Source organism: Perca fluviatilis, chromosome 1, assembly GCF_010015445.1.
Source record: "Perca fluviatilis chromosome 1, GENO_Pfluv_1.0, whole genome shotgun sequence".
Lineage (NCBI taxonomy): Eukaryota > Metazoa > Chordata > Actinopteri > Perciformes > Percidae > Perca > Perca fluviatilis.
In genome coordinates, this window is record NC_053112.1 from 2572128 (window position 1) to 2586947 (window position 14820).

General features: G+C 42.5%; 1 protein-coding gene across 2 annotated transcripts; it reads left to right on the plus strand.

Moving 5' to 3' along the window:
- Positions 1–852: 852 nt before the first annotated feature.
- Positions 853–12135, plus strand: LOC120566159 (NLR family CARD domain-containing protein 3-like). Of its 2 annotated transcripts, XM_039812445.1 has the most exons (12): positions 853–966; positions 2274–2363; positions 2535–2660; positions 3143–3220; positions 4384–4462; positions 4603–4831; positions 5968–7732; positions 7824–7997; positions 8289–8462; positions 9935–10108; positions 10320–10366; positions 10488–12135. In XM_039812445.1, the coding sequence occupies exons 2-12, from the start codon at positions 2296–2298 to the stop codon at positions 11009–11011; spliced, it is 3438 nt and encodes a 1145-aa protein (XP_039668379.1). In that variant the 5' UTR covers positions 853–966; positions 2274–2295; the 3' UTR covers positions 11012–12135. The 2 variants fall into 2 exon arrangements, with proteins under 2 accessions (XP_039668379.1, XP_039668388.1); XM_039812454.1 differs by lacking the exon at positions 8289–8462.
- Positions 12136–14820: the final 2685 nt, after the last annotated feature.

The window sequence follows — 14820 nt, forward strand, 5'->3', positions numbered from 1 at the left end:
AAGAAGAAATCCCTTCATGATGTCATAATGTTCCAGTTTCAAGTGTTTCTGATATTTTGTCCACCCCTCACCTGTCAGTTCAGCAGCAGCTAACCATTAGCATGCTAACAGACAGCCGTCTCTTTAGTTCACTCTTTAAATGTCCCGCCCCCGTACTTCCTGTCCAAACAGGAACCGAAACAGTTCAACCCTCAACGTCCCCGCCGTGTTTTCTGGCGAGCGAACTCCTCGGCCCACCGTCACCGCCCAATCAGATGCCGAGAGGGATGGAGGGTCCTGAGGAGAGAGAGAAGACAGCCAATCAGACGCCGAGAGGGACGGAGGGTCCTGAGGAGAGAGAGAGGACAGCCAATCAGACGCCGAGAGGGACGGAGGGTCCTGAGGAGAGAGAGAGGGAGAGAGAGAGGACAGCCAAGTGCAAGTGAAGTATTTAATTATGGCCTAGACGGCTTCTCATAGAAAACTTTAACATATTGTAGTAACATATTAACTTTACACTGTGTCACTTGTCATTGTCCTCTGTTTATCTGACAGCATGTTACTCTGCAGAACCACAGTTTATCTCATCTGATCAGCAGTAAAACATGATGCTTTATAACAGATAAAGGAGTTAAATCAGCTCTCTCACTGCTACTACATGAAGTACTTTTAGTAACAGTGCAGGATGTTAAACAGAGTATTTTTATACCGTGTAGTATTTTTCCAGTGCGTCACTGGTTTGATCTGTTTAGCAATACAATTTGACATTTAAAACATGTTGGAACTCAGTGTGTGGAAAGTCCCTCATGTTGCATTCATGGGACAAAAGAAAAACCACACACTGACGACAACAACCACAGTCACACAGAGAGAAGAAACAAAGCTCTTATTGTGAAAATCTGCTTCCTTACAGGTGGGGATGTGACTAACCAGGAAACAACTCGCATGAGTGGTTCTTCCTCGACATTTTTGACATTTGAGGAAACTGTAAGTTGCTTTGTTTTATACTTCTGCAACATGTTTGTCTTTCGTCTCTTCAGGATTTGTTTCTGGCTCTGTGGAGTAAAATATAATGTTTGTTCTTCATTTCTTATTTCCTGAGAAAGTGCTGAGGACTCTTGTGTTGACGATAAATCTACATGTTGTTGTAGCAGAACTACCAGAGGAGGTTTTAAATGCTTTGCCAGGTGATTCTATGTCCGTCTGTCACAACGGTGCAAGCTGCAGTCAGGAACCGTTACAGCTGCATAGTTGCGATCAAAATGGAGGCTGAGTTCATAGATGGTGTAGTCTGAGCAAGGGGAGAGGAAGTAGGAGGGGAGGAAGTAGGAGGGGAGGAAGTAAGGAAGGACTCCACTTTAAGCCCCTGGTCTGATTTGGCCGGTGTGATCCCGTCACAGGATGGCCTCTAGTTATTTCCTTTCTGCAGCTATCAGGAAACAAACCGCCATCTCTCACCACCATGAAGTCAGACACAACAGAGCTCTACTGTTTCCTCTGGAACCTTTCAGAATAAAATACAGGGACCTACATGCTTCTGTTATTGTTGCAGTTATGTGTGGAAGAGGAAGTGTCTCCACATCAGTCAGAGGACTGACTCATTATTTTATTTTTTTAAATTTATTTGACAGGGACAATGCACCACTTCTTAGCAGTACCAGAGTTAGCTATGAGCTCGTTTTCATCTGTAGTCCCTGGGCAGGAAACACTGGAGTATAAAAATGCTGACACAACAGTAAAGGACAACTCTCTCAGTAACTCACTACTTTCTCAACTAGCATATGTATTCATGTCCTACATATCCCCTCAGACCAGAGGCTTTAAAGGCCCATTAGTGAATTTGTTGTCTTTATCTCTGCAGGTTTTCAACACAGATATAGTATGAATATAAATGTAAAGAGGAGAGTCAGTGTTTTCTAGAATATAAAAGCGTACAACATTAAAACAGTTCTGTAACTCCTGTTATTATTATTTGACTCACTTCTGTTTGAGGGAGAATGCTGTATGGAAACTACAGTTCCCATAATGCTTTGGGGGAGTGTGCTGAATGATCGTTGATCAGCTCAGTGATCTGTGTCTCTGCTGCAGCTCTGACCGTGTGCTGAGCACAGTTTTATGTGTAACTCAAATGTTGTTAAGTGGCGGGGAAGTGTGTCAATGTGTTTGTGTTGGTGGCTCCATCTAGTGGACTGATAGCAGAACTACAGCAGCTTCCTCTGACTGATGTAAAAGAGACAAGCAGAGCCAATGAGTGGAGGAGCAGCAGGATAAATGATGATGTGTTTCCTCTTCAGATGAAATGATGAGTTCAGCAGCATGGATCAGTGTGAAGACAGAAAAACTGCTCAGTGTGAGGAACAGGACAGCCAGACCAAAGCTCAGAGGTGAGACCACAATCCCTAACTCTAACCCTAACGTATTATAACTTGTAACACAAACCTAACCCTAACCCCAAACTCTGGTAGATGTGAGACGATAATCACCAACTGTCCAGCACTCAGATCACTTTACCAATATTATTAATACTAAAAACTTCTGTCTGTGTTGTGTTGAAGCCCGGAGAAGCAGCACAGACCTGGATCTGGATCTGAATCTGAACTTGAACCCAGCTGTGTGTCCATTAAGAGTGACCGGTCTATGGAGCCACCGCTGATTTTTAAAGAAGCTTCACCAACAGCAGAGTAAGTCAGCATCAGTTACTTTCTAACGTCAGCTATATTATAAAACATTTGAGACTCCTCCTTAAAGAGCAGCTCATCTTATTCCACACTAAAACGTTAATAACGCTCAGGTGTTGTCCAACATGTCTCAGGATGGAAAGGTGAAATAGATTCTTATAATGGAGTCTTCTCTCCATTAGAGGACAGAGAGATGACATTAGTCCTGGAGTCTTGTCTCCGTTAGAGGACAGAAAGATGACATTAGTCCTGGAGTCTTTACAATGTTCCTGTTCTCCCAGAAAGAATGACAGAGCAGGATGAGCAGAAATCATTCAGTTAAGATCTTCAGGCTTTAATTTCTGCTTGATAGCTTCTAGTTTCTTCACAGCTTCTGTTTCTGAACATTAAAAAGTGGATTTCCCTCTCTGGTGTTCTTCCTCTGTGTCAAACATGATCCAACTGGGACTGGACTCTGATGAATCTGAACCTGAACCTGGACCCAGCTGTGTGTCCATGAATAGTGACCAGTCACATGACTTCCTCATTGATTTTAAAGTACAACAATCCTCTGGTGCACAGAGGTAAATTGTTAATATTATATTATTACTTATTAATGTTTGGACTGGTATTTATCAAGAAAGGTTTCTTTAAACCTATATGTTTATTTTCAGCACCATTTTCTTCACATACTTTAATGTATATTCTCACATCTGAACGCGACCATGTAAAACCAGTATTCAACTGTAGACCTCAATTTAATATTGGACCTGCTTTGGTCCAATATTTATTCCCTGCTGTTTTCATCATGTTGTAGTCTAGTATAGACATTTCTATGTCTCCGTGCTGGTCATAGGCATGTATTATGTTTTTGGATTGTTCTTCTGTCTGATGAATGCAATATCTCAGGAACAAGAATTTTCATATTTAAAATTTTGGCACAAATATGTTCACTTGGAGTTACGGCTAACCTAATTCGATTTTGGCTCCTCACCCTATCTCTAAGACTGAGCCCAGAGTGAAGACACTACCGAAAGCTCATGACCACAGATGAGGGTTGAAACATAGATTGACTGGTAAATTAAAAAACTTAGCCTTCAGCTCAGCTCCCTCTGACCCACAACAGTCTGGTACAGAATTCTGCATCTCTGCTGATGACGCACAAAATCGCCTGTCCATCTCACGCTCCGTTTCCCCTGTACATGTGAACAAGATCCTAAGATACTTGAACTCTTTTGATTAGTACAATTACTCACTCCCAACCCAGAGGAAGTAATCCACTGTTTTCTGCCGGAGAACCAGGTGTTGACTCTCATCCCGACCGCTTTACACTCGGCTCCAGACCGCCTCAGTGCGTGCTGGAGGTTACTGTCTGATGAAGCCAAGAGAACCAGATCATCTGCAAAGAGCAGAGATGCAATTCATGGACGCTTCTCTCAATTTCATTATACAAGGACCGGATGGCACATTGCAACAGTCCCGTTACCCCAACCACATGTAAACTGGATGGGCAAACTCTGATTGTTGCATAATCACGGATTATAAATCTAAGATTTCCTCTTGTTCCTTGGGGATAGGGTCTACTTAGTTGGGGGTTCATGAGTATCCATTTAGCTTGTGTTAGCTGTGAGTTGTTGTTTCCTCATGCTGCAGTCGTTTATACATATTTTATATAAAATATTATAGGGGTGTTCATAGGGGTGCAGACAGACATAATGTGAGCTAATTCTGCCTGATTCCTCCACAGAGTGAACCAGGAGAGTTCAGAGGTTCCCAGTGGTCAGTCTGCCCAGCAGCCTCAAACACACCTGGACTCCATATTTATGGTTTGTACATGTACAACAACTACTTTTACATCTGTTCTGTTCACAATCATCTCCATGTTGTCAGTCTGTCCAACATGGATCTGATGTTTGCTTCCATGATTTAAGTGTGATTATGTCATTCATATAATCTTCTGTTCCAGCTGCTGGATGAGAACATTGTCACTTTTGTGAAGAATGAGCTGAAAAAGATCCAGAAGCTTCTGAGTCTAGATTACCCAGAATACTCAGAGAGTCAGAGGGAGGATGAGGAGGTGTTGGACGGTGAGGATAAAGAGCAGAGGAGGAGCAGCAGAGAGGCATTTATGATGATCACACTGCACTTCCTGAGGAGAATGAAGCAGGACGGGCTGGCTGACCTTCTGCAGAGCAGTAAGAGGATTTCTCTAAATATTTAACTTCCTGGATAAATGGAATGTTTTACTAATGTCTCAAGAAATGGATGGAAATATGAGTATATGCAGTCAATAGGGGAATTCAATGTTGAAATATTTACTGCATAAGTTATTCATTGATCTATTTTTAATTTGTACAGGTAGTTGTTCTTTTTGCATGGCACTAGGCCAGCTGCACCTCTACCGGTGTCCACTTTGGTTAGCTGCAGGGTCATCAGCTGAGGGCCACCGCTCATAGATAGAGATAGGTTCGCCCTTTAGCCCATAACATCTCCCGGTGGCAGGGCAGTAAACAGGGACTGTCAGAAGGGTAGTTACCCTTTTTCAGAACTACCCTTCTGAAAAAGGGTAACTACCCTTTTGAAAAAGGGTAACTAACCATTCGTTACCCTTCTGAAAAAGGGTGACTACCCTTTCAAAAACAGTAACTAATCATTAACTACCTATTTTTTTGTGTACCTTATTGTAAAGTGTTACCTATTCCGTTTGGTCCTAGTACGGAGGCTGGTCTTGCCCACAGGATCACCTGCCTGACCTCACTGAGTTTGGGTGGTGATGTATCAAACAGGGCTGATGGTTCTGGAGGCTTCGGCATGTAGGCTGGTGGGCCTAGGAGCTCGTTCCTTGAAGGGTCGCTCTACTGAGTGTGAAGGTGTTCCTCTAGCTCTTCTTGAAAGGCTTCTGGTGTTCCAGCGGCTTTCTCCTTGAGGATCCCACGTGCATAGGGAAACAGATTCTTGAAGAAGTTAGCTCTCTCCTTCGCTTTCCTTTTTCCCTCGTCACCCGATGCAGTCTTCGGGCAGGTTGGCAGGTTGGCATGACTTTCTCTGATCTCATCCCAGAGGACCCTCATTTTTAGACTCTTCTGCCCTCCTGCATTGCTTGTGGCACTTGTTACCAGGTCATTGATTTCCTTTCCTCCCTTTTGTTCTTGGGGTCAACGACATCCCTTTCTCCCTCCTCCCTCCTGTCTTCCATCTCTGCTTCAGCAACATTGGCACTATGATTTTTCGTCCTGGCCTTGGATCCCATTTGTTTGACCTGCCCTTTCCTGAACAGTGCAAGTTGCTTCATCCTTCCCTTCATTCTTCCATTTTTTGTGTTTTCATTTAGGAAGTAATTCTGGAGTTTATCAGAATAAACTCAAGTCTAACCAGAAGAAGAAGTTCCAGTGTGTATTTGAGGGGATTGCTAAAGCAGGAAACCCAACCCTTCTGAATCAGATGTTCACAGAGATCTACATCACAGAGGAAGGGACTGCAGGGGTCAATGATGAACATGAGGTCAGACAGATTGAAACAGCATCCAGGAAACAACACAGACCAGTAACAACAATCAGACAAGAAGAGATATTTAAAGCCTCACCTGGACGAGAAGAACCAATCAGAACAGTGATGACTAAGGGAGTGGCTGGCATCGGGAAAACAGTCTTAACACAGAAGTTCACTCTGGACTGGGCGGAAGACAAAGCCAACCAGGACATCCAGTTCACATTTCAGTTCACTTTCAGAGAGCTGAATGTGCTGAAAGAGAAAAAGTACAGCTTGGTGGAACTTGTTGATTACTTCTTTAGTGAAACCAAAGAAGCAGGAATCTGCAGGTTTAAAGAGTTCCCGATTGTGTTCATCTTTGACGGTCTGGATGAGTGTCGACTTCCTCTGGACTTCCTCAACTCTGAGATCCTGACTGATGTTACAGAGTCCACCTCAGTGGGTGTGCTGCTGACAAACCTCATCAGGGGGAATCTGCTTCCCTCTGCTCGCATCTGGATAACCACACGACCTGCAGCAGCCAATCAGATCCCTCCTGAGTGTGTTGACATGATGACAGAGATCAGAGGGTTCACTGATGCCCAGAAGGAGGAGTACTTCAGGAAGAGATTCAGAGATGAGAAGCAGGCCAGCAGAATCATCTCCCACATCAAGACATCACGAAGCCTCCACATCATGTGCCACATCCCGGTCTTCTGCTGGATCACTGCTACAGTTCTGGAGGATGTGTTGAAGACCAGAGAGAAAGGAGAGCTGCCCAAGACCCTGACTGAGATGTACATCCACTTCCTGGTGGTTCAGTCCAAAGTGAAGAACATCAAGTATGATGGAGGAGCTGAGACAGATCCAACCTGGAGTCCAGAGAGCAGGGAGATGATCGAGTCTCTGGGAAAACTCGCTTTTGAGCAGCTGCAGAAAGGCAACCTGATTTTCTATGAATCAGACCTGACAGAGTGTGGTATCGATATCACAGTAGCCTCAGTGTGCTCAGGAGTGTTCACACAGATCTTTAAAGAGGAGAGAGGACTGTACCAGGACAAGGTGTTCTGCTTCGTCCATCTGAGTGTTCAGGAGTTTCTGGCTGCTCTTCATGTCCACCTGACATTCACCAACTCTGGAGTCAACCTGCTGTCAGAAGAACAAACATCAACACAGTTATACCAGAGTGCTGTGGACAAGGCCTTACAGAGTCCAAATGGACACCTGGACTTGTTCCTCCGCTTCCTCCTGGGTCTTTCTCTGGAGGCCAATCAGACTCTCCTACGAGGTCTGCTGACACAGACAGGAAGTAGCTCACAGACCAATCAGGAAACAGTTGAGTACATCAAGGAGAAGATCAGTGATGATCTGTCTGCAGAGAGAAGCATCAATCTGTTCCACTGTCTGAATGAACTGAATGATCGTTCTCTAGTGGAGCAGATCCAACAGTACCTGAGTTCAGGAAGTCTCTTCAGATATAAACTGTCTCCTGCTCAGTGGTCAGCTCTGGTCTTCATCTTACTGTCATCAGAGAAAGATCTGGATGTGTTTGACCTGAAGAAATACTCTGCTTCAGAGGAGGCTCTTCTGATGCTGCTGCCAGTGGTCAAAGCCTCCAACAAAGCTCTGTAAGTGGGATTTATTCATCATTTAATACTCTACTATCTTTCAACAGGAGTGGAAAATAAATAACAAATTTCCTTCCATTCGTCTCTTCAGACTGATTCACTGTAACCTGTCAGAAAGAAGCTGTGAAGCTCTGTCATCAGTTCTCAACTCTGAGTCCTCTAGTCTGAAAGAGCTGGACCTGAGTAACAACGACCTGAAGGATTCAGGAGTAGAGCAGCTGTCTGCTGGACTAAAGAGTCCTCACTGTAATCTGGAGAGTCTCAGGTCAGGTTCTCTCTGTTTTGCCTGCATTGCCTGCATTGTTTGAATAGGTTTATTTATCTTGAGGAATAAGAGTCACGTGTTAATCTGATATCTGCAGAGATCCAGCTTGATCTAGGTCATAGACTTATTCAGTAGGTTTGTCTCCAATATCAACAACTGAGAAAATAATTTTGCAATCTTGTTAACTCAATTATATTGCTGCCTATAACATAGTTTATAATTAATGGCTTTGTAGATATACTAATTTGATTACATTATGTTTTTCTTTTCTGGTCATTGTTGGCACTTCAGACTGAGTAACTGTAACCTGTCAGAGAGAAGCTGTGAAGCTCTGTCGTCAGTTTTCCGCTTAGAGTCCTCTAGTCTGAGAGAGCTAGACCTGAGTAACAACGACCTACAGGATTCAGGAGTGAAGCTGATCTTTGTTGGAGTAAAGAGTCCACATTGTAAACTGGAGACTCTCAGGTCAGGAATAATTAAGCCATTCAACTGATGACCATTGAAAATCTGATTTACATCAGTGAATACACCTAACATGTAGCATTATGTCTGCTAATACTAAGTTACTAATTTAACTAAACTCCGGCAGTGGTTTCTAGGCCTAGAATTATTGGTATCCTTCCTTTTACTGTCACCTAATTACCAAGTATTTACCTGGTATTTACATAGGAATAATATTATATTATTAGGTAACTACCACTGGTAATAAGGAGGTAATTATATAGAAACTACAGCTGAAGTACGAGATAAAACCTCAAGGCCGTTACACAAATAAGCGACGTGAAAATTCTAAATAATCATTTGCAAATATTTTGCTATATTTATTTTTCTGCATGGATGCGAATTGTTTTCAATAAAAGTTTGGGATATTCGTGCCAGCACATCTACTATGTAGGTGGGACAACTGCTGAAGAGAGAGAGAAAGTGACGGACAAGAGAGCGATCGGAGCAGAGGAGTTTAGCCGTAAAGATATCGAGTGATTGTACAGCAGCTAGAGTCTGTAGTTTGAGCACAAATAAATGCTCAAAACCACCGGAGGTTTACCATGTCTTGTTTCCCCGGCTGCTGAGTGGAGTGACGGGGGTTAGTCTCCCCACGAAGCAGAAAAAAAGCTCAGCTACTGTAAGCTATTTATTGAGTTTCCTTTTTAGTGAAATACAAAAAAATAGTGAATTTAATCCTGTTCGGAACATAGTCTAGCATACTGTATGTCTAGGGTTTTTATTGTGAAAGGTAAGAACAGAGAGGCAAACGCTGCCTTTGTTGAGGTTGAAAAGAGCAATACACTTTAGATAGAATGAATTTAGATAGTACTTCTACTCCTACTTTCTAAATAATTACTTTGTTTTATAAAGTTATTGTTCATGGCTATATAAGCTTTATTTGATTAAACTTAGAAATTATGAAAGGGTGATTGGTGTGGCAACTTAATGCCTCTCCCTGATGGCAGCTGAGCAGTACAATACTACTCGCTACCGTCATTGTTCTGTGATCATGAAATATGCTTCCCATTGAAATACATTGCTTTAAAATTCATAATCACCACAGGAAAAAAAATCATTATCGTGTCCTGTCCACGACTCAATAGATTCAATAGCGTGACCATATCACGAACTGCCATGAGACCGGGCTGGAATAGGATTACACACAAAAAGTAAACACAACCAACACAGACATAAAACTATACAGCACGTAACACTATACCAGGTAAATACTTGGTAATTAGGGGACTGTAAAAGGAAGGATCACCGAATTATTATTATTATTATTGAAGATTTTTCATCATTTTGCATTTGTTGTTGAATAATTAAATGCCACAGCTGATTTTAAAGATATATTCTAAATCTGTATCTGGACCAAAATTTTCCTGAACAACAAACAACACGGCTCCCCATGTTCACAGATGGTTCCTGTGTGTTGTTTTGTGTGTTTGCAGTCTGTCAGGCTGTCTGATCACAGAGGAAGGCTGTTCTTCTCTGGTCTCAGCGCTGAGCTCCAACCCCTCCCATATGAGAGAGCTTGACCTGAGCTATAATCATCCGGGAGACTCAGGAGTGAAGCTGCTGTCTGCTGGACTGGAGGATCCAAACTGGAGACTGGACACTCTCAGGTATGAAGAGGACTGCTGTAGCCACAGTCAGTCAGTCTGAGAGAGGCGCTGGAAATATTTTTGTGTCAAAGCTGGAGACAGACATCTTTGAGTTTTGTTATGTATGAATGAACATACATATAGAATGAGTCAAATCACCTACATTTGATTAGAACAAAGCTGTGTGTAATGTCCATGTTTCCATGCTGCTCTGACTCGCTCCTCCTTTCAGGGTGGAGCCTGCTGGAGTCCGATGGTTGAAACCAGGTCTGAGGAAGTGTAAGTGTGTTTTACATTTCATTCATGAAACTGTGACATCACTCATTCAAACATCTGATCTCATCATCAATGTGCTGATAGGTTAATAACTGCTGCTGTGTTGTCTTCTTCTCTCCGTCAGATTCCTGTGAACTCACATTTGACACAAACACAGTGAGCAGAAAACTCAAACTGTCTGACGACAACAGGACAGTGACATTTGTGAGAGAGGATCAGCAGCCATATGATGATAATCCAGCGAGGTTTGACTGTCCTCAGCTGCTGTGTAGAGAAGGACTGACTGGTCGCTGTTACTGGGAGGTCGAGAGGAGAAGAGAGGTTCATGTAGCAGTGAGTTACAGAGGAATCAGGAGAGGAGTCAGTGATGAAAGTGTGTTTGGATGGGACGATCAGTCCTGGAGACTGAGCTGCTCTGAAGGTCGTTACTCTGTCTGTCACAATGACACAAGAACAGGCCTCCCTCTCTCCTCCTCCTCTAACAGAGTAGCAGTGTATGTGGACTGTCCTGCTGGCTCTCTGTCCTTCTACACAGTCTCCTCTGACTCACTGATCCACCTCCACACTTTCAACACCACATTCACTGAGCCTCTTTACCCTGGGTTTGGGTTTGGGGCTGGTTCCTCAATGTCTCTGTGTTCTCTGTAGGAAGAGTCTCCTCCTGTCAGAGAAATTGATCAGCTGATTGAAAACCACTATTTATTACTATTTATGAACAACAGTGTCTTTGCACAATAAATCCATATTTGTGTAATGTCCTAAATCTCTGTAACACTTCAGGCTATCATCGTTGTAATTGATTAGCATCAAAGATAACATCTGCACCTTTCCAAAGAGGTTTCCTGTGTCATTGTAGGCCTTCCAATCCAGCCTGGAACAACAGTATCTTTGTACAATAAATCCATAATTATGAATCCAAAAATCATGTACGTAATGTTGACCCGCTCTACCTCCTGAGCCTCAGTAGTCTGTTTGGTAGTTGGCTAGTGGAGCAGCCAGCGAGGTGACGTATTTGTGCATGACGAGCGATGTAGTTCACTGAACTGGTTTCACAGTAAACTAAGTGGAACTACTAGTCTTGCTATCACCACACCAAGCTCAATATTTTAAGATTGAGCATTGGTCTGGGGAGTCTGCTCTGTATTTTCTACTGCATAAGAGGCGTGATCAACGGGCATAGTTCAAATGACTCTACGCAATTGGATAGTCCTTCAACCAATCAGACCAACAATCCAGGTGATGTAGCAGCGACAGCGGCATCAACGCGTTGCTGCACTTCGGTGGCTTGTTGAATGTAAACAAGAAGCTGCTTGGTCGCTTCTCTATCATCATCATGTTAAACCCGCCAATAGCGCGACCGGTAGATAAGCCAGTTAGTGATTGGTTTCCTCAAAATTGTGAAAAGAAGCAGGATAGATAAACGTACAGGTTTCCAGACCGATCTGCAGGAAGAAATCAAATCAGATTGGGCTGGGTTTACCCAGTCTATGGAACTATGACAAACCTGCCACAAACTGAGACTTTCTTCACTTGTAAAATCATTTCTAAACTTAAATATCATACGTGTAATTCATGGCTCAATTCAAACAGGATCTAAACTTTATTAGTCTCTCCCTGTTCACTACCGGAAACTGAAATAAAGTCCAACGGTGGACACAGGAAGGCGCGGGACTTCTCATTATGATCATTAAATTGTGTAAATGCCATTGTTTTGTCACGTTTTGTTTTGAATTCTGTCTTTTCACAATAAAAGCCTAAAGTCCCACCCTTTTTTTTTTGTTTACGAATGGATGTAGATATTTTTAGACATTCTGTCATCTTAAATGTCTTGAAGATGGTGTTTATATTGGCTGTAAACAGAGCTCGACCCCTGTAGGTTTGGGCTGAGCCCCGGGTCTTTATGTAACATAGTATAGGAGTACTCCAGTAGGGTCTTTATGTAACAGTAATATGTAATAGTATATGAATAACTCCGTAGCTTTTACCTTATCTATTACAGGGAGAGAGTTCAACAATTTCTGTTTTTTTTTGTTCTTTACAGGACCCCGTAGTTGGCACTTTAATTTAGTTTAGTTTGTAGTTTATTTAGCTTGGGCCTGGGAAGTTGCCGGTTCAATCCCCAGACCGGCAGGATAAAATCTGGGTGAGGAAAGTGAAAGAAAGTGAAAAACTTGTCCGTTCCTCATTAATTCCACTGGTATGAATGTGATCAGACCAGACTGTGGTGGTACTGGGCAGCTTCCAGGTATGAATGTGATCAGATCAGACACTTATTTATACATGTTACAGTTTTTCTGAATTGCTAAGACACATTTCTTGAAACCTGCTCTCCTTTTCTCTAAACTGTGAACACAAAACCCAATTTTCAAGCTACATTCACAAAACCTCTGACTCCTCTTGCAAAACCAAACATTTGACCCAAAACCATTTTAACTTTAATCAAAATCACTCACTACCGTCAAAAACCACACAAAACCAGCTAATGTGCAAACACAACTTAGCAACCATTACACACTACATAAATAAATGCAAAACACTGTGGGATAGCGGTAATAATTTTATTCTTGTACTCAGATTTAAACAAAAAGAAATAAAATAAAGCTTTTAAAAAAACTGCAGCAGAAAAGAGAAAAAAACGTTATGTAAAGAAAAAAATAAATAAGACATGTTTACAGCATTTATTCTGCCTCAGGATCACGCCTCTCTGCTGGGTGAGGCCACAGGACTTCATCCACGTCACATGCTATGTTCTCCCTTGCAAGGCAACGGGGAAAGAATACTTTAGCATGCCGAATCCAGCCCTGGCAAGATTCCACGCTGATGTCGCCACATGCTCCAGTCATTGCTTGAATTAGGTTCTCCTGTGTGTAAGGGTTATGGTCATACACTTTCCATCTCCATGCCGAGAAAAACTCCTCGATAGGGTTTAAGAAGGGAGAGTATGGTGGAAGAAAGACATTAATAAAATGCTGCTCATTTTGAAACAAGTTGCGTATTCTCGGACCACGGTGAAAGCTCACATTGTCCCAAATGACAACATACATGGGCCACGCGCCCTTTGCTGCCGCCCCTCTGCTCTCGAGCAGAGCACCCCGTAGACCATCCAGGAATGTTAGTAGCAGTTCGGTGTTGTATGACCCAACAGTAACATGACTGTTGAGAACCCCATAGCTGCTGATGGCAGCACAGATGGTTAAATTTCCACCACGCTGGCCAAGCAGTTCAATAATGGCACGTTGACCTATCACGTTGCGAACTCTTCTTCTCCTTTTGGCTAGATTGAATCCAGCTTCATCCATGAAAATGTATTCATGAGGCATAGCCATTGAGTCAAGCTCAAAGATTCTCTGTACACAGTGAAAACTACATTTAGTTCCATAAATGACACAGTAAAATGTATACATGTGCTGCTTCCCAAACTACACAGTACTTTCTAGTACTGAGTTTACTTACTTGCACATATTGACATCGTAGCTCTTTCACTCTCTCACTGTTTCGCTCAAATGGTACCCGATAAACTTGTTTCATCCTTATCTTGTTGCGTTGCAGGAGACGATCAATTGTTGACAGACTCACACTATTTATTCCCTCGAAATCTACGTTGTCTTCTACAATCCGCTGCTGTATTTCATGCAGTCGAATTGCATTGTTCTGACGGACCATATCCACAATAAGTGTCTCCTGGTGTTGTGAGAACATGCGTGTCCTTCCACCCTCATGAGGCCGTCTTTCAATTCTGTAAAAAGAACCCCATTTAGTTAGAAGTATACACATACACACACATTTTATTCAGTAAATGTTTTAAAAACACAGTACCATGGAAAAGTTATGTCTCATTGTCCCCTTTCTGAGACAAGTATACTTTACCTGTTTTCTTCTCTGAAGGTCCAGATTATAGAAGCCACTGAGAACCTGCTTAGGTTTGGTTGCACACGTTGCCCTGCCTCCCTCATAGTCATGCCATGCACCAGAACATGATCTATGACAGTTGTTCGAATGTCATTTGAAATTATTGATCTGCTTGGTCTTTGTCCTCGCCCACCACCTCTGACACAGACTCCTCTTCCTCTTCTTCCACCTCTTCCACCTCTTCCTCTGTTCTGCTCCATTGTTGGATCAACTCATGCCATTTGCATTTGACTAGGCTTAAATACTGTTTTCTAATTGTGTGCACTGATTGGACACATGTTTTCAATTTTGAGTGGTAGTGTGTAAAGGATGAGAACAGTGTGTTAGTTGTGTTTAACTTCTGTAGCCTGTGTGCACCATTCTGGGTACAAGTGTATGACACTGCAAAGTTGTGTTCTGTGTTTGAGAATGTGTTTAGAGTTTTGGTAAATGGGCGATTCAGATTCGCAAATTGTGTCCTAAACAGATGAATAGTGTTTAAGATTTTGACAACAGTGTGATTGATTTGATAAAAGAGTTTTGGCAGTTGCCAGTTTAGTTTTTACAAT

Bases quoted from the DNA above. Each gene is read 5' to 3' on its own strand.
- LOC120566159 (XM_039812445.1), top strand. From the start codon at position 2,296: ATGGATCAGTGTGAAGACAGAAAAACTGCTCAGTGTGAGGAACAGGAC. The intron at 2,661-3,142 runs GTAAGTCAGCAT...ACCTGGACCCAG, and splicing joins GAAGCTTCACCAACAGCAGA to CTGTGTGTCCATGAATAGTG. The intron at 10,109-10,319 runs GTATGAAGAGGA...TCCTCCTTTCAG, and splicing joins TGGAGACTGGACACTCTCAG to GGTGGAGCCTGCTGGAGTCC.